This window comes from Macaca fascicularis, chromosome 5 (assembly GCF_037993035.2).
Source record: "Macaca fascicularis isolate 582-1 chromosome 5, T2T-MFA8v1.1".
In the NCBI taxonomy this organism is placed as follows: domain Eukaryota; kingdom Metazoa; phylum Chordata; class Mammalia; order Primates; family Cercopithecidae; genus Macaca; species Macaca fascicularis.
Window position 1 is genome coordinate 60385080 of NC_088379.1, and position 25829 is coordinate 60410908.

Here is a 25829-nt window from a genome sequence, read left to right on the forward strand (position 1 = left end):
TACAAAGCACTCTGGCCTTTCCTATTAAGCTTGAATAATTTAGTTCAATTGGGTATTTCAATTACTTTCCCAAATTCAATAATATACTGAATGAAATAACTAATCCCTTTATAAAGAAGTGGGCCTAATTTTAAGTTATTTCAACATTGTCCTATATCTTAAATCTTTCATATACATAATTATAAAAATATAAAATTTAGGAAAAGATTAAAACTAGGAAAATGATTATTTATACTTTAATTCAAGAGTTTCCACAAATTTCATGATGCTAAGTTTGTTTCCTTTAGGTAAATGTTTGAGTTTTGGTGCTATGAACATTTAAGTTGAGGCATATTCTTTCCAATTCTGTACATCAGTGCTCCATTTATAATACAAAAGTTATTTAGGTCAGGCGTGGTGGCTCATGCCTGTAATCCCAGCACTGTGGGAGGCCAAGGCAGGTGGATCACCTGAGGTCAGGAGTTCGAGACCACCCTGGCCGACATAGCAAAACCCTGTCTCTACTAAAAAAACATACAAAAATTATCCAGGCATGGTGATGCATGCCTGTTCTCCCAGCTACTCGGGAGGCTGAGACAGGAGAATCACCTGAACCGAAGAGGTGGGGATTGCAGTAAGCCAAGATCACACCACTGCACTCCAGCCTGGACAACAGAGTGAGACTCTGTCTCAAAAAAAAAAAAAAAAGTTATTTAATTTTTAAAAATAGTTTCATGTTTTATATAATTTTTCATAACTGTATGAAATGAAGTATATGGTGAGGATACAAGACTTTTCCATCTTAACACACTGCTCAATAAAGTCATAATTCAGAATTTTTCAAATCTTCTGACACTGTTTAAAAGGGGCAGTCCTTGGATGACAATATGTGGCTTTATTCATCTTTGATGAATAAATTAATTTATTTATTCAATTAATTAATTAATAATTAATGAAATATTTATTGAGTGTCTAGCATGTACCAGACACCGTTTTAAAAGCTGGAGATATAGCAATGAAGAATTAACAACCTCAGCAGAGTAGTGTTTTTTTTTTTTATTTTCAGAGATTCTATGAGTTTTTGATATAAAGGCTTAATTGAGTTCGAGTTAGGCAGAGAAAGAATGCTATGAGAAATTCTAATCAAGACCATCTCACACCAATTAGAATGGCAATCATTAAAAAGTCAGGAAGCAACGGTGCTGGAGAGGATGTGGAGAAATAGGAGCAGTTTTACACTGTTGGTGGGACTGTAAACTAGTTCAACCATTGTGGAAAACAGTGTGGCAATTCCTCAAGGATCTAGAACTAGAAATACCATTTGACCCAGCAATCCCATTACTGGGCATATACCCAAAGGATTATAAATCATGCTGCTATAAAGACACATGCACACATATGTTTATTGCAGCACTATTCACAATAGCAAAGACTTGGAATCAACCCAAATGTCCATCAGTGATAGACTGGATTAAGAAAATGTGGCACATATACACTATGGAATACTATGCAGCCATAAAAAGGGATGAGTTCATGTCCTTTGTAGGGACATGGATGCAGTTGGAAACCATCATTCTCAGCAAACTATCACAAGAACAGAAAACCAAACACCGCATGTTCTCCCAATAGGTGGGAATTGAACAATGAGATCACTTGGACACAGGAAGGGGAACATCACACACAGGGGCCTATTTTGGGGAGGGGGGTGGGGGGAGGGATAGCATTAGGAGATATACCTAATGTAAATGACGAGTTAAGGGGTGCAGCATACCAACATTGCACATGTATACATATGTAACAAACCGGCACATTGTGCACATGTACCCTAGAACTTAAAGTATAATAAAATAAAAGTAGAAAATAAATGGAATTAAGGTGGATTAAAAAAATAAATAAATGTTTGAAAACATTCATGCTTGCACGAAAATATACAGGGAAGCAGCATCTCAGGACTTTTTCTCTTTCTTATATTTGCAGACCATGTTAATAAAATATTCATGTATTCATTGATTTAACCAAAAAAAAAAATGCTATCCACCATTAACTATATAATCTATATCATATACAGTCATTACAAGGAATAAATTGTTTTTAATTGTTGAAAACAACTGATTGGTAACCTGACCTCTTAGTAATCTGAAATGTAAAGTCAAAAGTGGAAGAAGTGTAAAACTTTGTTTCAGGAGTGATTCCAAAGCAAGTTTATCAGCCAAAGAAATAACCAACAGTAATATAGAGCACCTATTGAATGCCAGGTGCTATGAATATCTGTTTTTCACATGAGAAAGTCCAAATTTAAAGGTAGCCAGCAACTTGTCCAAGGCCACAACTAGGAAGTGGCAGAGCCAGGGTTTGAGCACAGGCCCAACTGATTCCAGAGTATGGAGTTTTCATCATGCTCTCAAATAAGAATTGAGTTATTAAATGTTGTCTAACAATTGATTCTTCATAATATCAATAATAGTTAATGAATGTTAAAATAGGTATTGGGTGGCTGGCATATGACTTTTGCTAGTTTCTACATTTTCCAAAGTTTCTATAATAGAAAACATTACTTTGACATTGGAAAAGGACTTTCATATACATAATGATGACTTGTACTTTAATTCAAAAGTTTCCACAAAATTCATGATGTTAAGCTTGTCTCCTTCTTTTGTCATATTTCTAATTTTAAAGAAATTCTTCAAATGCTATTGTTTTACAAAATATATCTATAACGTTTTGAATTTTTACAGCGTATTTTCACACGTATTATTTTACTTGTTTTGCATAACTTTGTGAGTTAAATATTTTTCTGTTCAGCAATGAGGAAATAGCTGCTAAATATTTAAATAGCTGTTGTTTTTTCTAATTTCTAGTTCAGTATAATTTTTGAATCTGCTTTGATTTTAAATTAAACAAAATTAGAGAATTAAAATTCCACTTAATTGAAGAATCATAGAGTTCAGAAAGCATTTTGACATACTGTGCCCTCTGGTGGACATGTCATTACCATTATAATTTACTCACTTTGCTGGGTATAGCTGTTTTCAAAAATAAAAGAATGTTTTAAAAATAGAATTGCTTTGTAGATAAATTGGAAACCCAAATCCTAACCCTGGGATTTATTTTTAACCTATTAAGGTTTCTTACACACTTAATTTCTACATCTTCAGTTAAAACATTTACCATCTATAAATAATACAAAAACAATTGGGGGATTATTCATTTCTTCCTTAGACAGAAGATGGCAAACTAATTGTTGAAGGAATGCTGGACATTTTCTGGGGAGTAAAACGGCCTATACAGCTAAAAATACAAGATGAGAAGCCATTCTCTTCTTTTACTAGTATGAAGTCATCAGATGTATTCTCCAGCAAAGGGTAAGCTATCTTTCATGTTTTTAATTACTCAGATAATCGTCATATCTAGTTTTATTGTGTGCACTCTTAAGGAGGGAAACTTAGGCTTGTGTGAAACTGATTATACACAATCTCATTTAATTTCCCAGCAACGGCCGGGCACGGTGGCTCACCCCTGTAATCCCAGCACTTTGGGAGGCCGAGGCAGGTGTATCACCTGAGGTCAGGAGTTCGAGACCAGCCTGGCCAACATGGTGAAACCCAATCTCCACAAAAAATACAAAAATTAGCTGGGCGTGGTGGCAGCCGCCTGTAATCCCAGCTACTCGGGAGGCTGAGGCAGGAGAATCGCTTTAATCCGGGAGGCGGACGTTGCAGTGGGCCAAGATCACGCCATTGCACCCCAGCCTGGGTGACAGAGCGAGACTTTGTCTCAAAAAAAAAAAAAAAAAAAAAAAAAAAAAAAAAAAAAAAAAAAAAAAAATTCCCAGCAACTCAATGAAGCAGGTGTTCAGAAACCAGAGCTCTTCAAGATTAGCTAATTTATGCAAGATCCCCAATTACAATGTGGCAGAACTGAACTGGGCCTTACTTCTGTCTGTGCTCCCCAGCCTGTGGTCTCAATTCCTCTGCTCTGTTACTTCTTTCCTGGAGACTGCATTCCTTCATTAGAAAAGACAAAATGTAAAGGCAGAATTTGATTTACCCTGGCCTGGTCTCCAAAATAAGAAGATAAAATCTAAATGTCTTATTTCCTTGGAACAAAGGGCTCATCATGCTTTCTACCAGGGAAACTTAATGATGCGCCATCTGATTGTCCCAATCCTGTTCAACAGAACAACCTGAAATGCATTTGAAGTTAAATAAATGCACAAAACAGTCCCCTGTGTGGGTTTATGCAAGTGTCCCTTGGATATCTAGGTTGAATTGATTTTTTCCTTTCCCCTTTACAAGTTTTAGAAAAATTAATAAATATTCTCAGCAAGAAACATACCTGTATAAAGATTCCTTTCATCCTTTTATTCCATCCCTGCTTGCTTTTTAGTCCTTACTTCTCCAGCTCAACCCACTGTGTATATACATTGAGATACCAAGCCTTCTCTTCATAACATTCATCCTCCCATCCATTGTTAGATGAGCAGGCATTCTATCAGAGGAGGCAATGTAGAAGGAGCTACCAGGACAATTTGTCCAATGTGATATTTGGCCACAACTAAACAAAGTTAATTATCTCCTTGACAGAAGTCTGCTTTTCCTTTGGAAAAAAAATATTTAAGACAGACTATGATTTTCACCGTGCCAATATTTCTCAAAAATTATGCTACCGCCAGCTGAATGTTTTGTAATTCCCTACACATTTCATGCAATTTCTAATTTTCCTGACTCTGCCTGGAAGTTCACCTGCTTCTCCACATTGATTTGCCTGACTCTCTTCCACCAATCCTTTAAGACACAGATGAGGTAACATGTTCTCCAGAAAGCCATTTCTGACCCCTCAGTCTATACTAGGTTCACTGAAAACTTTTCTATACCACTTAACACACATGCAGGCAATAGTATTTTTGTATACTTATCTCCTTGTCTATAATGCAAGCTTCTCGGTGGTAGGGAATGTGCTTTATTCATTTTTGCTTTATTTGCTTTATTCATCCCAGTGCCCAACTGTGTGCCTGACACAAAGAGGAGATTCAAAACATAGTATAGAGCAAAATCCCCAGAAGCCTGTGGTTAAATTACCTCTGCTTTGTTGTGACTACTTGGTCCGTCTATCTATCTCTTGTCTCCCATCCAAGCTAAGGATTGCCAATGAGCTTAGGGCTCAGTGCCTACGGAAGAACAGAAGGGAGGCAGCAGCCTCAGGCAGCCTGAGAGAGCCCCGCAGTTCTCACTGCAGGTACCTTATGACTGATGAGGCTAATGATTCTAAATGACAAGGAGCATCGTTTAAAAGGAAAAATTACTCATGGGTTCTGCTTTCAGAAAACTGTACAAGATATGAATTTACAAAATTAACTACCATACTTTATATGACCTAAGCCCTCGTTGCAAAATTCTCTGAGGAGTCACACCTATTTGATGCATTTTAATTTTTTAATTTATGAAAATGTAACAAATATCAAACATAAAAGGAAAATGTCAAAGAGATGAAGTAAGGTAATTGTAGTATCACTGTAAACCATCATTATTTTATATGGCTTTACCAAGATATGTTTTAAATTTTATTTTATTTTTAACAAATAATTCTATAAATTTATGGGATACAACATGTTTTTATGCGTATGTACGTTGTGGAATGAACAAAACAGGCTAATTAACATATCAATCATCTCAAATATTTATCTTTTTTAGAATAGAGAACATAAAAAATTCTGTCCTTTAACTCTTTTGAAATCATAATATATTATTATTATTATTAACCAAGATATGCTTTAACTTCTCAAATTTAAAACACTTGTTTCTAGCAATTCTGAATTTTTGGATGAGTTTCAAGAGCCCAGGTGGATAAGGTAATATGCCTCTCCATAGACTGCCACAGGTTCTAAAATAATATCCTCATGATACACCTGCTATAGGATCCATTTACATTTTGCATTGTTTATTATAGTAAATTGCTGTGAAGCAAACAGGAATTGGCTCTTTTGTTTAAAGTTGAGAAAAATTATCTAGAAACCTTCCCCGGCTTGTCCTTTTCCAGTAACAAGACTAACTGTAGAACATTTGGCAGCAAAAGATCCCGTTCCTTTTACATACATACAGAGCCACACGCACACAAGAGCAAGATTAGATTTGGTTGTCATTAATTAGCCAAGAGTACTTCCTGGGAGCCAGCTGAACACCCAGGCAGGAAGGCACAGCACAATTTGAAATGGGTTTTCTCTGGTTTCTGGTTCATTGATGGGGTGCGTAGCCACCTAAGGTATCATTTTTGTTTTTTCAATCCAATTCTAGACACCCTCCCTCTGGTTGTCTCTTTTAAGGTAACATCCATTTAAATGCTCAGCCTTTAATTGTGAAAAGAAATTGACTATTTTCTTACTCCTAAACTTCTCCTATTTTCTTTTTCCCATACTGGGCATCTCTGGGCAAAACTTACACCTCTGCTCTTGCAGGATGACAGATTTTATATCTGCAGTGGGTAAACATGGCGGTAAATGACATGGAACTTCAGTTGCAGGAAGGGCTCTAATCTTGTGTCTTTCAGTTCACTCTTTGACAGAATCATTGGTCTTGTCACGTTAGTTTGTTTTAATTATGTTTAAAATGAGTCACACAGAGGAAGCATCAGCTTAATTGGAGTGAAGAAGCTTTTAAAAAATCAGTTTATTTGAGCTCTGACCACTTGTTATTCTTTACGGAAACGATTCTATGGACAGTACTTTGATCTCTCATATGTGGCACAAGCGTTTTGGAAATCTTTCATAACAAAAGAAAAGAACACCCTTGTTAAGGTTGTATTTGCTTACACTATTTTTCACTTCTGTTTTTAATATCTTTCCAAATTCAGCTTTTGCATATATTGGATGAGTCATGACAGAATAACATAAAGAGCACAAACTGGACAGGTGTACATTTGAATAACGTCAGAGGTGTTGTTTTTCTTACAATATGGGTAGGGAAGTGACCATATTCTATTTGTCTATCAAATTTCTACCTCCTTTTTATTATTAAACTTCTTAGAAAACCTCCCCACAGTTTAAATTTGCAAATGATATACACCCTGAACTTTAGTCAGAGCAACAGAAGTCCCATGTTTGGGCAAGTTAAACTATTTGATATTACATAAAGTGCCAACCAGTTTTCTCTTGAAAACTCTGGATAACTGCCCTGAAGCGTAGTCATGTGCACAGTTGGATGGGGTGATGCTTCAAATTACACAATCCAGAGCTGAAAACTGGTGTTTTCTGCTGTAGATGATAGAAAAAATAAGGGGCCAAACATGGAATATATTGGACCACTTTTGGCCTCCTATATTTGTATGACAACACTAAGCTGTCACATCTTCCAGGGTCACCAAGAATTTGACCGACATCCTAGGGATTCTTATCTTTAGCCCTATGAAATAGCATCAGGTTACTTTGCATTTTTAGTTTCTGTTTTTCATTGGTATTGACTTTTCCATTCCTAACCCTCCTTCTATGATAATTATGTCAGCCACTTTCTGATTATTCAGCTGCTATAGATTGGGGGAAATGGATTATTTTATCTGCCATAAGACTAATTAGATTCTGAGTCAGGACCTGGTAGTTTTCCTTTGAGTTAAAGTTACTACCTACAGTTGGGCTTTATGACATTTGTTTTGATTGGCTGTATTCTGAACAGTACAGCTTGCTGGAAAATTAACAAATATATTAGGATTACCTTCTCTACCTCATAAGGCTATTGTAAGACTCAAATGATATAGTAGCCATAAAACAGGCTTCAAAAGAATCCAAAAGTAAAGAGGATAAGGGGTGATTTTTTTCATATTCACTACGATTAGTTTTAATAAATATTTTTTGTTGCCACCAATGAAATTTGGGTAGAGTCAATGCCGCAAATTCCCTATAAGTGGAATATATTTTAGTCATAAGGAAAACAGACATTATTGAAGAGATTCTTAGGTAATAGCATCCATTTGCCTAGAGAGATCCAGGAACACCTTGGGTCTCTAATGGTTCCTGGCCCATCAGGAATGAAATGGATACAGATGCTGATGATGATGATAATGATGATGACGATAATGATGATGGCAATGGAGATGAGGATAATTATAATTATTGTTAATCTATATTGAATGCTTACTATTTTCAGGGCACTGTTTCAATAGTTTTATACAAATTCACTCTTTTAATCCTCAAAACAAACCTATCCTACCTCATACTATTATCATTTTCATTTTACTGATGAGGACACAGGCACAGAGAGGATAAGAAACTTAAGACCAGATAAATAAAATAAAATTGAGTTTTGACCTGCTGTAAAAACAAACATTTGTCAGGTTTTATTTATTCTGAGCACTAGAATGCACTTAAAATTGTTAGTTTCTTTATGAAATCATGATTTTCTGGCAGAAAACTCATATATTTTCCTTCTTTGTAAACTACATTCTTCATGGTAGTCAAGTGCCTTAGAAGATAGGCACCACATTTTATTATTTTAGAACCACTCTACCTAACAATGTTTTGAATGCAAAAGGTACAATACATATTGACAGGATATATAAAGAACACTTTTATACCTAAACTCTCCTAAGAGTATTGTGAAATATCTTTATAACAATTGATCATCTTGATTTTTACTAATTCAATTTGGACATATGTTTTACAGAATCTATATAACTTGTATTTCAGTATGTAACTGAATTATTATGTCAAGAAGATAGCTCTGTAAAAGTACAGGAAGTATTTAAAACATATGTTGACCACTTTGGTATGAATATATGAATATAATTTTAATAATATCATAAAATCATTATAACTTTGGATGATATATACACCTACAGAGGCCCACAGTATTACTGTATTAATATTGTTAATCTGGAAACCATCATAGGCTTCAATATGAATGGAACTGATGTTACATACAAGATTTATTACTTTTTAGAATGACACGCTGGGGGGAATTTGATGATCTCTATCGTATTAGTGAGCTGGACAGGACCCAGATTCCAATGTCTGAAACAAGGAATTCCCAGCAAGGTCAGTATCAAAATCTTATTGATTGGGAGACTTAATTTTTAATTAATGTAAAGTATGACCCCATATGTTTCCCTGAAATCTAACCTTTTTCATACTACTACACAATAAACTCTTGTTTTATATGTATATATTTTTTTAATATCTTAGGAACATAGTAATTTAAGTCACTGTAGTATTTGTATGACATTTAAGAACCTTACTTTTGTATATAAAATACAATTTTTTAAAAAATTATATTACATCACTCAGATTTATTAGAATAGGAAGAGCTAATAGTTTTAATAAAGTGTGTATTCATAAAATTGTTCAATATCTTCCCCAAAGATTAGAGTCATTTATTATTCTCAATAGCTTTATATGTTAGGCCAAGCCCATCAGACCTAATTCTGTATCTTTTTAGAAGTTGAACGTTTTTGTTAGTTAATAGGTATTTCAATAACATTACTTCTCAGAAACACACAGATATTCTGGAGTCAATTTTATATTTGATGGAGTTATTTCAAAGATCTTTTTAAAAGAGAAATATACTTAAGGATCAAATGGATCCATACTGAACTTGGCAAACCAATGGGAAATGCCAGCTCCAGGGATGTGAGACATTAGCAGTTGTAATCATAATGGTGATGATGTAAGAGTAATAACAATGCTATTGATAGCTGTAATCTGTTGAGACTCTTCTAAGTATCAAGCATAATATTTTGTATTTTATATGAATTTTTTCACGTAATTCTCACATACACATAAGATTCAAAGAGTAGTGGATGCTGATGACTGAAGCTAGAATGAGGGGTGGTGGACAGGGTTCATGTGCCTGAAATGGGGCTGTGATTTACAAAGTCAGTTCAGTGTGAACAAGAGTATCCTACTAGCATTAACTTCACAAGCCTACCAGCAACTTGAAATGTTTGTTTTCTTTTTCTTTTTTCAAATCATTCTCAATTTCACCTCCTCTGCTACTACACAAGAACCCAGATCCTATGACAAACATGATGTTCCTTCCAGGGTTCCCTTATCTTTATCCCGTGGGATCTTTACATCTTGTTAAATATGGGCCCTTCCAATTATCCTTTTAAAAATATATATTAAACCCAAGGAAATCCCAGTATCTTGGCATCAAAGACATCATAAAAATCTATTTGTATTTTAAACAGCAGTGCTGGAGAAGGAAGAAATATCTCATGCCTATTTGATGATGTTCTAATTACAATAGAAAATTATTTAAAATCCTAAAGTAAAATAAAACACAAATGCCACCTAATGGCCTTATTCTTACATATGAATATGCATAGGAGAGGAAATTGAAAAAGGCACTATCAACTGGATACAAGCAGAAAGAGGGGCAGAAGGCAGGTTTGAATCTTCTGCATCTTAGGCTAGTAACACATCGTAGCTCCATTCAATTCCATTTAAACACCTTCTGCCTACTCAATAGATACTAGAGCTGTTCAACACTACACTATAATTTTATACTCTAAAATCTGCTATAAAAATTGTAATAATTCAATAACCAAATTTTGACTAATAAATCATGAATCATTGTTAAATATACATGACTCGATGAGAAGAAATAATAGGATAGTGGGCAACTAAGTGAAAAAGTCATTCATACCATACTTTTGGAATGTTCTAAAAAGAATATAATGTGAATTACCTTTGTGATATATTACAAATAGTAGGACTAGTCCAAAGCATACCATTCCTTTTGCTTTTATAAAAGATGGGAACAAAATCTTTCAATGCTCCACATACCATATAAATGGCTTCTCAAAGAGCTTTCTGTAGTTTTATAGGAAAACTAAGGCCCGGTGTTTATTTTTTAGGGAAAGCTCCAATGAACTCAGGCCAACATATAATAAGGATCCAGACCTGATTCTATCATTTACGAGTACTATGTCCATAGGAAAACCACTTCAACCCACTGTACTTTTTCTTACCTATAAGAGATCAAACCTGATAAAGTATTGGGTTTATTCCAGCTCTAACATTCTGAAATGCCATAAAATTCACTCCGCAATAAATTAAGAATAAAGGAATGCCCAAACTCCAAACATGATCATTGTGATCATTTCTTATGAAACATAAGAATAAGACATAAGAATTTTATATGAGATACTGGCAGAATTTGCTGAGTCAGTCTCAGGCAACATTTAATAAGTAAATACGCAGCTAAGCAGTGGACTATAATGCTTTTACACAGCCAGAAAATAGCAATATTCCTAAAATTATGAAAGCATACACAAATCCACTCAGGATGCTAGGAGACAGGCAGCTAAATGATATGAGCTTATAATCTATTCTTCCCAGACTATTTATCTTATCACAGCAACACCTTGAAGTCACATGCAGAGGATGAACCAGACTCCCCAATGCTCTATAGAACCATGAGTGAAGCAGCCCTGGTGAGAAAAAGGATGAAGCCTCTGATGATGGACAGAAAAGAAAGACAGAAAAATAGAGCCTCTATTAATGGACACTTCTATAACCATGAAGTAAGTGGGTTACAATTCCATTAATGTAATATAAAATAAGGTTCCCTGTTTCACTAACGATACCACTCAATTCAATTTGCAATTTAAAGTCATAATAATAATAGTAGCATATCTAACGTTTTGGGGGCACTCTCTATGTGCTAGGTATTAAAGTAAATGTGTTTTAAATAGATTTTTACTGAATAATCCTATTAATCCCTAAAACAATCTTATGAAATAGGTACCATTATTTTCTCTACTTGACATATAAGCTAATTAGGGTCATGGAGATTAAGCAATTTGTCTTGGATTATGCTACTTTTAAGTAATAACTCTCAACCTGAACCTAGCTTTGTCTGACTCCAGAACACAAGTTTTTAACCAACATGATGGATGAACTCTATCTAAGTGGCAGACACTCTGCCAAGCATTAAAAACATGCAGATGAGGCAACTGATGTCTCAGCCAGCATGAAGCTCAGGGACTGAGCAGGGAAACCAACATACCAACAACAATATTGGAATAACGTAAGTGCCACAAAGAGGTTGGATCAAAGGACATTTGAACATGAGCATTTAAATAAAAGCCACAGGCCAATGTATTCCAATAAATCGTACTTCTCATGTTGCCATGTTCCAGGTCTTTTACCTATACACATACCCTTTTTATGTAAGTGTAGTTGTAGTTTAGATACAATTCACATTCCGTTTTTTCATTTAATATGTGTTAAATTTATATGTGCCTTTCCATAGTGCTTGTAAGACATTACATTCTGCTGAAGGTAGGAAATATATCATCATTTTTTTCCAGAACTCAAATATTTTTCATGTGATGTACCTTAGCAATCATTCATCACTCCATCTCATAAATACTTAGCACTCACACTGTGCCAGGTATCTTCTGAGGCCTTTAAGAAGAAATAGGAACTCATTGCTTTGTAGGCTTTTTCCTGTAAGGATTTCTACTTTATTTCTTCTTCTTCTATTCTTCAGAGGTATCAATAGTGTGTCTTTGGAGCCTTGTGGGGAGAAACCTCTCTTCTCAATTCTTTATTCATATCAGAATTTTAGGGTTCCAGAATCATCCTCATAGCTATAAAGTAGCATCGATAGTCCCCCACAGAGAGGCAGCTACAAATTGTCTTGGTTCCCTCTTCTCAGAAATTGTGTTATATGTCATTATCTTGTGGGGTAATTTGTGTTGAAGAAGGAAAGCCACACTGCTCCAAGCAAGTGACTTTCAGATTGGATCACTTGTGCTGAAAATGAAATTGACACTAGGTTGGCAGCACAGAATGGTGGTAAAATACTTGGGCCCTGGAGTTTGACAGCCTGGTTTTACATTCTTGCTGAGCAAGTTTAAAACGTCCTCAATCTCTTGATCTTAGTTCCTTCATTCTTCTTACTTTACAAGGTTGTTGATTGGATGGAATGAAATGAGGTAAGTTAAACATAAGAATAGTACCTAGCACAAAAGAAGAACTCAGTTTACATCAGCTTATGTTGTTGCTGTTGATTGAATGAGCTCAAGCTGGGACTATAGATATTTTACACAAATGTCATTCACTGTAATTTAATAACTAGCAGAAAACAATACAAACAAAAAAGAAAAAACAAAGCATTCTATCAATAATTATACGGTGATGGACATATAGGAATTGTAGCGGATATATTTCTTAAGTTGCTATGTGTCGTAAGATATGTTTTTATACTATGAAGCCCCTTGTTAATGCCAATATTGTTAAGCTATGAATAATGCACATATTAAAGGCTTAGATTGTCTTATCTGGAGATTAGTTATGGTGAATATAACTTCACCAGTAGTATATTTCTATCCATGCAATACTAAATGATAACAGGTTTCATTATATGTTTTGGCCAACACAACTGATATAAAGACTGTGGATTTAAAATATTGCTCTGAAAAACAAATTCACTGTGTGTTGACATTTTAGAAGGACTCTTAGAGATTATTTAGTCTTACTCTCATTTTATAAATGAAGTCATTTATCAAATATATGTTAAGTGAGTCAATAAAGATGTTAAGTGAGTTGACAAAGTTGGAGTTCATGGGCAGTTAGTAGGCACTAAAATCTAGGTCTCCTGAATGGTAATCTATGTTATTGTCATACTGCATGAAGCTTCTTCACATAAACAGCATCAAACCACATGTACAACATATTCTCAACTTAGCGTGGGATGAACATGTGGTTTTCCAGGGCTCTATAGAAATCGTAAATGTCACAGAATAACTTATCAATGCTCTAAAATGTCTACAAATAATGAATTTTCTCATACTTATAAAAGTGTATCCTAGACATTCTCTATACATCTTCTCAGAAAACTTATTTACGTATTCATATTTTTACCACACAAATGCCGTGTGTGTGTTACATGTGTGGATGTTATATACCTGTGTGTTTGTATACTTTGATGCTAATTTGCTGATCTCTCAAATCTCTCAAATAAGATACAAGACTTATCTTTTTAACATTCCACTGAGCCACCCCAAAACCCACCCATCTCCACGTCTGCTGAACCCACCCTCTACAGAGCCTTGGAATACTGGGATATTGTGCATATAAATAAAATATATGGGGCATTCTGGCGCGGAGCGGAGCGGCGGCGGGTGCGGCTAGCGGGTTGGCCGCGGAGCGGAGGTGCAGCTCGGCTTCCCCCGGCACCCCTCCCCCTCGGGCGCCAGCCCCACCCCTCCACCGGCCGGGCCAACCCCGCCGTACTATCCCCTGCGGCGCGAGCCCGGGGCGGCTCCGAGCGCCCCCCAGCAGACCCCCATCATGGGCAGCCAGAGCTCCAAGGCTCCCCGGGGCGACGTGACCGCCGAGGAGGCAGCAGGCGCTTCCCCCGCGAAGGCCAACGGCCAGGAGAATGGCCACGTGAAAAGCAATGGAGACTTATCCCCCAAGGGTGAAGGGGAGTCGCCCCCCGTGAACGGAACAGATGAGGCAGCCGGGGCCACTGGCGATGCCATCGAGCCAGCACCCCCTAGCCAGGGTGCTGAGGCCAAGGGGGAGGTCCCCCCCAAGGAGACCCCCAAGAAGAAGAAGAAATTCTCTTTCAAGAAGCCTTTCAAATTGAGCGGCCTGTCCTTCAAGAGAAATCGGAAGGAGGGTGGGGGTGATTCTTCTGCCTCCTCACCCACAGAGGAAGAGCAGGAGCAGGGGGAGATCGGTGCCTGCAGCGACGAGGGCACTGCACAGGAAGGGAAGGCCGCAGCCACCCCTGAGAGCCAGGAACCCCAGGCCAAGGGGGCAGAGGCTAGTGCGGCCTCAGAAGAAGAGGCAGGGCCCCAGGCTACAGAGCCATCCACTCCGTCGGGGCCGGAGAGTGGCCCTACACCAGCCAGCGCTGAGCAGAATGAGTAGCTAGGTGGGGGCAGGTGGGTGATCTCTAAGCTGCAAAAACTGTGCTGTCCTTGTGAGGTCACTGCCTGGACCTGGTGCCCTGGCTGCCTTCCTGTGCCCAGAAAGGAAGGGGCTATTGCCTCCTCCCAGCCACGTTCCCTTTTCTCCTCTCCCTCCTGTGGATTCTCCCATCAGCCATCTGGTTCTAAGGCCAGTTGAAGATGGTCCCTTACAGCTTCCCAAGTTAGGTTAGTGATGTGAAATGCTCCTGTCCCTAGCCCTACCTCCTTCCCTGTCCCCACCCCTGCATAAGGCAGTTGTTGGTTTTCTTCCCCAATTCTTTTCCAAGTAGGTTTTGTTTATCCTACTGCCCAAATCCCTGAGCCAGAAGTGGGGTGCTTATACTCCCAAACCTTGAGTGTCCAGCCTTCCCCCTGTTGTTTTTAGTCTCTTGTGCTGTGCCTAGTGGCACCTGGGTTGGGGAGGACACTGCCCCGTCTAGGTTTTTATAAATGTCTTACTCAAGTTCAAACCTCCAGCTTGTGAATCAACTGTGTCTCTTTTTTGACTTGGTAAGCAAGTATTAGGCTTTGGGGTGGGGGGAGGTCTGTAATGTTAAACAACTTCTTGTTGTCTTTTTTTCTCCCATTGTTGTAAATAACTTTTAATGGCCAAACCCCAGATTTGTACTTTTTTTTTTTTTTCTAACTGCTAGAACCATTCTCTTCCACCTGGTTTTACTGTAACATTTGGAAAAGGAATAAATGTCGTCCCTTTAAAATAAATAAATAAATAAATAAATAAATAAATAAATAATAAAATAAAATATATGGAAATAAATCCTTCCTTGATATCTCTTTCCATTTTTAAATACACATCTGGTGACATTCTTTCTTACTTATTTTGAAATCTTCAACTGCACTAAAGAGAGATGTAATTGTCCAGTGAAAATGTTATAAGCATCCTCAAATGGTGTGTTACCTAATTTACTCTAGAAACAATATAAAGCTGCTTAAAATAACACATAATATTAAAAAACAACAAAGAAAAGCAAAAAAACAAAAACAAAACAAAATTTTTAAATCGATAACCTTGGATTATTTTTTACCCTATAAGAAGACTATGTTGAAGATATTGACTACCCTTACTATAATATAATTTTAAAGACTTATATGACAATTCTTTTTCTAGACATCAATTTTCATTCCAGCCTTTGGATCAGAAACTAAGGTCAGAGTAAACAGTAACATGAGAACTGAAGAAGTAATAAAGCAACTTCTCCAAAAATTTAAGGTAACCTTTATTACTTAACTGAGCTATAAACATATTATATGTAATTCAACTGTAAATACATAAATCCACTCTTCTGAAAAAGATCTATGAACGTGTAAATCTAAATTGTATGTTGAGTACTGAAAGATTCTTTCCTCTGTATAACACCTTTTAGTAACTATCCCTTGAAAAATTATATAATTCCCATAAGAGCAGAGAAGATTTTATGTCTAAAAGTGAAAAATGGAAGAGAGAAAACAGACATGATTTGGGTCTGGTCAGGTTAGAAAACATCATATAACAACAAAGAATTTATATTTGTTCATTTTTTTCCATTGACAGATTGAAAATAGTCCCCAGGATTTTGCTCTTCACGTTATTTTTGCGACAGGAGGTAAGAAAGTTTGATCACACTTTGTACCTGACTCTAGAGTGTTACAGTTTGCTGCCCAGAGGGACGGCAGAAGAGCAGTATACCTCCTTCTGTGGAGAAAGGGGAGGAATGGGCAGGAAGAAAGGAAGGCGTAGTCTTTAGAACACTATCTATAGTCCATAATTTTAAAGAAAGATAACTTAAGAATAAGGTATCCCTGAAGGGTTTATTATATGAAAGAGTTTGCTTGTTGGCCAGACATTAAATTATCTGAATGGAGATCAGAACCCTCGGGAATTGTTATGCACTTTTGTCTTTGCTCATCTCTGTAACTTTCTTTTTGGCTTTCCTTTCTGAGTGTCACTCTTAGAGGAGTCACGATTGCACACCTGTTCTCTCTGACATTGATATTGCCTCTTTTTTAGCACAGGGTCTGACACATTGCGGGAGTGCTATCTCTTCCTCAGTAGAGATGCATATTGAGAACTTTGTGGTAGCGGGTGAAAGGTTAGAAGCAGAACTTTGGGAAGGCACTATAAGTGGGATGCTAGGAGCATGCTAGAGAGATTAGAGAAAACTTAAAGTGATACTGAAATGAAAGTTTTTAAAACTTCACAAATGAAAAATTTTATGTCAATTTATAGAAAAAAAACTCATGCTATAATTTAAGTGTCAGAATGTTTGAGCCAGAAATTTATTAGAATAAAATAATACATTTTGATGCCAGAACAACCTTAAGAAAATGGAAGCTGTATCTCCAAACATATATAAAATTAAATTTCTTATAAATAGAAAGCTTAAAGATAAGATCTATTTTTTGGAAAATTCTAAGGGCACATATATATTCATATTCTCTTTGTTTAGGAAAGAAAGAAAACCAAAAGATATAAAATAAAGGGTAGCAATATTGGACTGTGTAACAATTTAAAAGATACAAATAGTAGATTACAAAGAACATTGTCAATGTACTCCGAAGATTAATAACTATAATACCAATAGTTTCCTACAAAAGGCAAACAATTCAACAAAAATAGAAAAAAAAAACATGAAAATACAATTTAAAGAAAAAGCTATAATAACCAGTTAAATAGTTTCAGGAAAGTCTTAAACTCAGTGAAATGCAAGTAGCTAAGGAAATGCAAGCTCAAGCCACACTGTAATATTATCTTGCACTTCTCAGATTGGCAAAGTGCTTTAAAATGATTCTACCTGTGGCTGACATGCATCGGGGTAAAAAGATATTTTTATGCAACACTGGTGAAAATATGACTTTCTCTTTTTTGGAAATTATTATTGCAATAGTTATTAAAATTTACAGTATATATGTCCTTTAACTCGACCATTCCGCTTGTGAGACTCTATCCCACAAAAATGTAAGCCCTAGTGCTTACAGATTTATGTGCAAGGCTGTTTATGAGGACAAAAAGCTAAAGACAAAGTTACTCATACTAGGGAAATTATTAAATAAGTGATTATTACGCTGCCATTGGATGGAATGAGTTAGATTTATGCCAATAGAATGGAGGGAACTCCATAATATATTTTAAGTGAAAAATGCAAGATGTCTAAAAGTATATATACAAGATCCCATTTTTTTAACAAACAGTTACAAGCTCCCATTTAAATATGTGATATATGTGGTCATATGACCAGGGAGAAAGGCATGGAGTGATAAATACAAAACCATTGAGATAGATTACCTGGTGGGGGATTGGGGAGATGCAGATGAGAGGATGACAAGGGGAGTGGTGGGCACAGTGGCTCACGCCTTTAATCCCAGCACTTTGGCAGGTTGAGGTGGGCAGATCATTTGAGGTCAGGAGTTTGAGACCAGCCTGACTAACATGGTGAAACCCCGTCTCTACTAAAAATACAAAAATAATTAGCCAGGTCTGGTGGTGCACACCTGTAATCCCAGCTACTCAGGAGGCTGGGACAGGAGAATCGCTTGAACTCAGGAGGCAGAGGTTGCAGTGAGTCGAGATCGCGCCATTGCACTCCAGCCTGAGTGACCGAGGGAGACTCTGTCTAAAATACAAAGAAAAAAAATGATTTTTTAAAAGGCATGTACAATAAAAATAGCAAGCATGATATGGTTACGTTTATGTATTATGCGTTTGTGTGTGTGCATAGAGTTGCTTGAAGGGGACACTCAAAGGGTAATGCAGCATATCTTAGGGCTCAGAAATTCCAGTTGTGCTTTACCTCCTGCTTTATACTTTTCTCTTTTGTTCCAATTACAATAGCATGCATGTATGAGGAAGGGAATTTTTTTTAAGGTTTAAAAAAAGCAGTTTTATTAAGAAATCTTAAATGTTGTGTGATAACTTGAACAGCTAGGTTGTACAAGATTTGAAAATTCCCTCTTTGATGCTCTCCAAGACTTGGATTCCATTCACATGCACCTCGTTCTTTCCTCACACCTCTAACTTTAGCCTGCAGTTGAGCAGAAATATGGCTTAGTTTTTTTCCAGTCATTCTTGGGCTCCACACAAGGTGCTGGACCTATGAACAAACAAGTGTGTTGCTTCTATAAGAAAAAAAAGTCTATTTTTATTATAAAAAATGTAGTTCTTTATAATTTCACCTATAAAAATCCCATTTTCTTTTATATTATGTGTCAAAATTTTGTATATATCCCTAACTGAGGATAATAATAACTAGGACCCTTTAGGGACCAGAAACAGAGAAAAGAAGAGAGCATGTGGCTCCTGTTTGGACAGTAATCTGGAAAACAGAGATAGTGGGTTTTAACTTTATAGCTACAAAGCCCATTACAGTGTATCTCACATTGTAGTTCATTTCAGATTACCTATAAAGTTCATTTAAAATGCAGATTCCCAAGCCCTTCCAGATCAGGGGACAACTCTAGGAATATGTATTTCTAATAATCATCCCAGATGATCATAAAGCAGAATCACGAAGCAAGAGGATACTAAACCAACTTAACATTGAACCTGAAGGTCAAAAGAGGGTTCTGGTGGGTGGGTGAGAGGAGCTAAATTGTCAAGGCTTCCAACTGCTTCAGAAATGGCAGAGGAATTAGAACAGTAAACACTGGCACTGTGTAAACAGGAATGGGTAATGTCACTTTAATTGTGAGGAGGCTGAGCTTCCGAGTTCTAGACTCTCTCTTGACTTTTCCTGGGATAAGTCCAGCTCAGGGAATGAAAACAGTTCTCACTGTTCTGAAGAAAGTAAGCAAGGTGAGGGAGAGAATGAGGAAATAAGATGAATATAAGGACACTATGTTTTGTTCATGCTTCATTCTGATAAAAATGAAATCCCATATGTGAAACTACTTTGCCAGAAAGCTATAAGTACTTTTGTAGCGGGAGTATTTATATTATAACTTTTGGAAATTTGAAGTTCTGGAAACATGCCAGATGGGAAGGTATTTTCCTTCTCTATCTCATTTTCGTGGCTGAATGGATTAAGCCCACAGATGAATAAATAATAAGGATATTATTGATCTCAAAAAACTCATGAATATTTTTTTAAAGATGAGCCAAGAATTGGGTGTGGAGTGAGACAAAGGAAGAATTGAAAATAATTACATGGTTTCGGACTTGAACAACTGGAAAGATGGAATTACATCAACTGAACTTGGAAAGAACCAATAAATATTTGTTGTATGGATGAAGGAATGATGGAATGAAACCTAAATAAGTATTGAGGCATGTTGCTTTAGAAAAGGCCTATCAGACTGGAGATTTGTTTGAACATTCTAACCAAAGGAAGGTTGAGTTCTTTGAGACATTAAGTCAAACCTTGAGATATAGTAAGAGAAAGAAGTTCATTTAAGTTTTAATTTCAATTTGCTTTTTTGAATAATTGCCTCCTGTTGCAGGTGCTATTTTTTTTCACAGTGAGTTAAATAAGAAAAATAAATTGGAAAATTATCTTCCTTCTTTTCCTCCAGCATGAACTTCTGATTGTGGTTGATTCTTGTTTTCACTGCAGAACAGAGACGACTAAAGAAGACAGACATTCCACTACTGCAGAGGCTCCTGCAGGGACCTTCTGAAAAGAATGCTCGCATTTTCCTCATGGATAAAGATGCAGAAGAAATTAGCAGTGATGTACGAATACTATCACTCTGAATCTGTTTTTTGCTTCCCTCCTGACTCAGCACCTTTTGCATAATTGTTCTGCTTTTTGTTTTCTTCTTCTTCTTCTTTCTTAGGTGGCTCAGTACATTAACTTCCACTTTTCTTTCTTGGAATCCATTCTTCAAAGATTAAATGAAGAAGAGAAAACAGAGATTCAAAGAATAGTAACAAAGTAAGTCAAGAACACGCATATTGGATACTTGGTTCTTTAATAGTCCAATGCACAAAATATGTCAATTTTTAATCGTCTGTCTTCTTCTCATTTTCAGATTCAATAAAGAAAAGGCTATTATACTGAAATGTCTTCAAAATAAACTAGTAATAAAAACAGAGACAACAGTTTAGCAGTACAGGCTGCTGTTGCTAAAACACTTCAAAAAACTCAGAGATATTACTATTTGATGAATGCATAAGTTCTGTATTTGCATTTATACGAATATATATGAGACTTGAATCTGTAGAAAATTGAATGTCAAAAAAGCTCATTTCTTTTTGAAGTGATGAGGTTAACTAGGGTTCACAGTTGGACAAAATGAGCTTGAGTTTAGTTTCAGTAACTGAAATAAGCTTGAATACTGCGTATTCCAAATCGCTTTTATAGTAAAACATGTAATGAACTCAAATTTAAATGGTGTCTTCAGATAACCAGTTTAAACTTCATTTAACTTGGACTCTCAAGAGAACTGAAACATAATCAATGAATTCAGAAATGACTCACAAAAAAGAAGTTGCCAGTTCTTGCAATGAAAAAGAAATACAGTGTCTTACACCATCAAGGATCTACTTAATAGTGACAGTGTTTCATAGCTTCTTGAAAACTCTGCCATTTTCATAAAAGCTAGGACTATCTTAAATGGCCTGTTGACTTCTGGCTATCTGTAACATTAGAGCTGTCTGGCCTTTGGAAAGGAAAAGATTATAGACTATTTTAAGCAATCCTAATTTAAATTTTCTGAACCTCCCCCTAATCCTTTTTCTCTCTCTCTGTTCTATCAGTTCAAGACTTTTCTTAAGCTCTTTTTTAAGTGAGTTGAACTTTTTCTTTATTTATTTTTCAAAAAATATGTATGTCACATAGACATATTATATCAGCTAAAGCAAGACTTGGCCCACAAATACCCATTTGTTGCTGAATGAATACAATGGATAAAGCAAGGCTGTTGTAGCTGAAGTTAGGTAGGGAATCCCAAACTCTGCCCTCTTAGCATCTTATTCTACATGTCAACTCTCAGGGTACTTACAGATCTGCTTAACCTACTTGAAAAAAAACACTAAAAATGAAGAAATGCTGTAAGTATAGTCTCTGATTTTATTTATAAATTCTATATTAAAATTGAGTTATACACAACATTCATTCTTAAACTAATTATATTTGCATTCCTCATAAGCATTGTAGTAAATTGTCTGATCATATTACAAGTTCTAAGGAATGAGATTATATGCAATAAACCCAATTGGAAGATTAACTAACAATATTAAAATACAAAACATGTTTAAGACAAAGGCATTCCTTCTCAGTATTACCACACCTACACTGGATGAAGGTGAAAGTGTGCTATGACCTTTTCAAGCCTAAGAAGTCTCTCTTACTGAATAAACCAGAGGCTTGCATCGTAATTCTTTCACCTGTCAATAAGAAAATAGTCTCATCTCACTTAAATGAGGCAAATGTAATAGTTAAAATTCAACATACTTATAAAAAAATAAAGTAGTGTCATATACCTGCCATGAACATGATAAAAGATTAATCTTTAATAGACTGAAATGTATAAGAGAAGAACCAAGTCTTACACAGAAAAAAAAGGTAGATATGAAAAGGAAAATCACAGAAGAGAAAATGCAAATGGCTGCTAAGTATGTGAAAAAAGTCATATCTTCTGTGATCAACTGTGTTAGTCTGTATCAATCAGAATACAGAAACAAGGCAGTAATTTAAACGGGGAAAGTTTAATATAAAGAATAATTAAGCTATGCTAGAAGAATATTAATAAAGATGAAAAGAGAAGGTACCCTCAGGCTGAGCGAAAGAATCCTAACAAGGAAAAGCAGGAATGAGGGTTTCAGAATTCACTGGAGAAGGTGTGGTTGCAGCCCACTGGAGAGAAGTTTGCTGGCTTGCCCAGGCCAGAGCAGGACCACGGATACCGGACAAGCAGGTACAACCAACCCTCTGGGTGTAGACCAGCTGAGGCAGGTGGTGAGATACACAGAGGGATTTGGGGCTTTGCCAAAGCGTGAGCACAAAGAAGGAGTCAGGGGTTCTGTTCAAGGCCCTGTTGGGACTAGGAGCCGGAGGGGCCTACTTTGCAGGAACCTAGCATAAATTTGTGTGTGACGAGACTGCACAAGACAAAGCTCAGGCAAGTGGCTCAGTAGCTGCCCAGTCCATCAGGGTCCTCTATATGAGTGTGCACCCAGCTGAAGAAAAGATATGGAGAACAGCTATTGGAGCTTCGGTACAGGCTTGCACTGTGGCTCCAGGTTATACCACCACTGCCCAAAGCAAAAGCTGGAGAAGCAAGTGGAGAAATGCTGGAGAAAGCTACACCCTACAGGCAACCAGCACTGGAGAAACCACTCCAGTCAAAGTAGTGAAGGAAAAAAGCCTGCTCTCCAGGAGCCTGGCCTGCCAGCCCGGAGCCATCAGGAAAGACCCCTTCCTCTTGCAGTGTGTCTCCAGCGCCCTCTACTGACAAAGCATGCCATCATTCAAACTGCTAAGGAAACATTTAAAGGGCCTGTATCTATTTTCACGGAGCAGACAACCAACAGTGAATGTGGAGCTGAGAGATAGTAAAATAATAACTGACATGCCACCGAAGTACAAGGTAAAATAAATAAATAAATAAATACACATTTTGGCCTATTAGCAAAGATAAAGAAATGATAACATTAAATACTCAATAAATCACCATGAGATGGGGACCCAAACTTCTGGTAAAAATACAAATGGATATAATTTTTCCTGAAGGCAATTTAGTAGTCCGTTTATCCTACAATCTACTTGTAAGATCCTATCATATGAAAATAACCAGAGATACAAAGACATTCTGCAAAAATATGTTTTCTATTGTTATGTATTGTGACAACAGGAAATAAGCCTAAATGTTCAGAAAATTATTTTAAAAGATGAAAGAGGGACATAGGCCATGGACGGTGGCTCACGCCTGTAATCCCAGCACTTTGGGAGGCCAAGGCAGGAGGATCACTTGAGGTCAGGATTTTGAGACCAGCCTGGCCAACATGGTGAACCCTGCCTCTACTAAAAATACAAAAAATTAGCCGGGTGCGATGGCAGGCGCCTATAACCCCAGCTACTTGGGAGGCTGAGGCAAGAGAATCGCTTCAACCCGGGAGGCAGAGGTTGCAGTGAGCCGAGATGGCACCACTGCTCTCCAGCCTGGGCGACAGAGCAAGACTCCGTCTCAAAAAAAAAAAAAGAGAAATAAACATTTATTTGTATAATGTTATGTAGCCATTAAAATTATGTTTCCAAATAACTTTAATTACAGGGGTAAATTCTTATATATCTAAATAAGAATAGACACATACACATATTCCAAAATATTTATTATATACTTAAGGCATATATATTATATATGTATGTGTATATATATGTGTGTGTGAACACTAATATTTGCATATATACACACGAGAAACAAAAACATGTTAAAAGTGGCTATATATGCATTGTAGAATTATGAGTGATTCATGTTTTTCTAATTTCCCTATATGTATTAAGTGTTCTATACTTAATATTTGTTACTTTTTAAATCAGGAAGTAGAAAAGTTATTATTTAAAACTTATGAACAAAAAAGTAACAAGCACATGCAAGCACAAAGTTCTACCAAATGCAAAACAATTCAAATCAATTATTCAAATGAGACATTAACATCACTTCTGTGGTAGTTTTATATCCATAAAGTCTGATTCTCCTCCTTTGAAGAGATGGAGCCTAATTCTCCTCACCTTGCAAATGGGCTGGACTTAGTGACTTACTTCTTTTTATTTTATTTTTAATTGACAAATAATAATTGTATGTATTTATGGGGTACAATATTATATTATGATATATGTACACACTGTGGAATTATTAAATCAAGTGAATTAACATATCCATAACATCATATACTTACATTTCTTTGTGGTGAGAACATTTAAAAATGTACTCTTTTAGCAATTAGGGACTTCTAACAAATATAGGAAAATGGAAGAGACTGTGAAACTTTGAAGTAGGTCATAAAAGTCACTATGGCTTCCTCCTTGCTCTGTCTTGGATCACTTGCTCTGGGGGAATTCAACTGCCATGTCCTGAACAGCCCTGGAAAGACCTACATGATGAAGAACTGAGACCTTCTGTCAAACGCCAGCAGGGAATTGAGGCCTCCTGTCAACAGCCATTTTAGAAGTGGATCTTCCAGCTTCAGTCAAGCCTTCAGACAACTGCAGCCCTGTCTAATAGCTTGGCCATAACTTCATGAGAGACCTTCGGTCAGAAAACCCAAGGAAACCATTCTGGATTCTTCATCCTCAGAAACTGTATGAGATAAGAAGTGTTTGTTGTATTATGCTGCTAAATTTGGGGTAATTTGTTACATAGCAATATATAACTCATACAATTTCTGGGAAAAAATAGTTTATTTTAGAATCATTTTTGCATAATGCAAGAATATAAACTTGTCACAGAATCATTTATTCTTGTTTTAGGTGGTCCAGATATTTCATTGTCAGTTACATATTAGCTCAAATTAAATTTTAGATAATATATATTATTATTAATGGTAAAGAATGTGTCACATTTATCTTTATATGCTTTTCTGTACCTAATATTGTGTCTTGTGCATAGGATGTGCTCAATAAAAATTGATTGAATATATAAGTGAATGAAAGAATAAATGAATGAGTGAAGGAATTATCTGAAACATTTTTATAAAATTTCCCATATATATGTATTACTTATTACAAGTCTGGTTCCATAGCTGAAATATTAAACATTTTATATATATGGTTTTCCCTGATATAGTGGTGTATTTTATTATCCCTTGGCTCTACTATGAAATATTCAGTTAGATGTCATTACCATTTAATTTGGTTCAGGGCTATTTAGATTGGTTTTTGAAACTGAAGGGGAAAGAAGCCCCTTGCAATGCAATTGATGAAGTGATAAAGATAGCAAGTATAACTATTGGGTGGAGGTATATATATGGGAAAGAATGAGAAATAAGATGTAGATACAGAGGG

General features: G+C 36.3%; 2 protein-coding genes across 3 annotated transcripts in view; both read left to right on the top strand.

The window, feature by feature from the left end:
* The window catches only part of RASSF6 (Ras association domain family member 6), a 48395-nt gene extending 24358 nt beyond the window's left edge, over positions 1-24037 (top strand). For both annotated transcript variants that reach the window (XM_005555088.5, XM_005555089.5), the window contains exons 4-11: positions 3199-3341; positions 8904-8998; positions 11303-11487; positions 16022-16123; positions 16445-16496; positions 20439-20557; positions 20662-20759; positions 20857-24037. In XM_005555088.5, coding sequence (XP_005555145.2) covers positions 3199-3341; positions 8904-8998; positions 11303-11487; positions 16022-16123; positions 16445-16496; positions 20439-20557; positions 20662-20759; positions 20857-20932 — 870 coding nt within the window. In that variant the 3' untranslated portion in view covers positions 20933-24037. The remainder of the gene's footprint in view (positions 1-3198; positions 3342-8903; positions 8999-11302; positions 11488-16021; positions 16124-16444; positions 16497-20438; positions 20558-20661; positions 20760-20856) is intronic.
* On the top strand, positions 14233-15656 carry LOC135970930 (MARCKS-related protein). Its single transcript, XM_065545100.2, has one exon. The coding sequence runs from the start codon at positions 14264-14266 to the stop codon at positions 14849-14851; it is 588 nt and encodes a 195-aa protein (XP_065401172.1). The 5' UTR covers positions 14233-14263; the 3' UTR covers positions 14852-15656.
* Positions 24038-25829: the final 1792 nt, after the last annotated feature.

Excerpts from the sequence above, each read along its gene's own strand:
- LOC135970930 (XM_065545100.2), top strand. The coding sequence starts at position 14,264 with ATGGGCAGCCAGAGCTCCAAGGCTCCCCGGGGCGACGTGACCGCCGAG.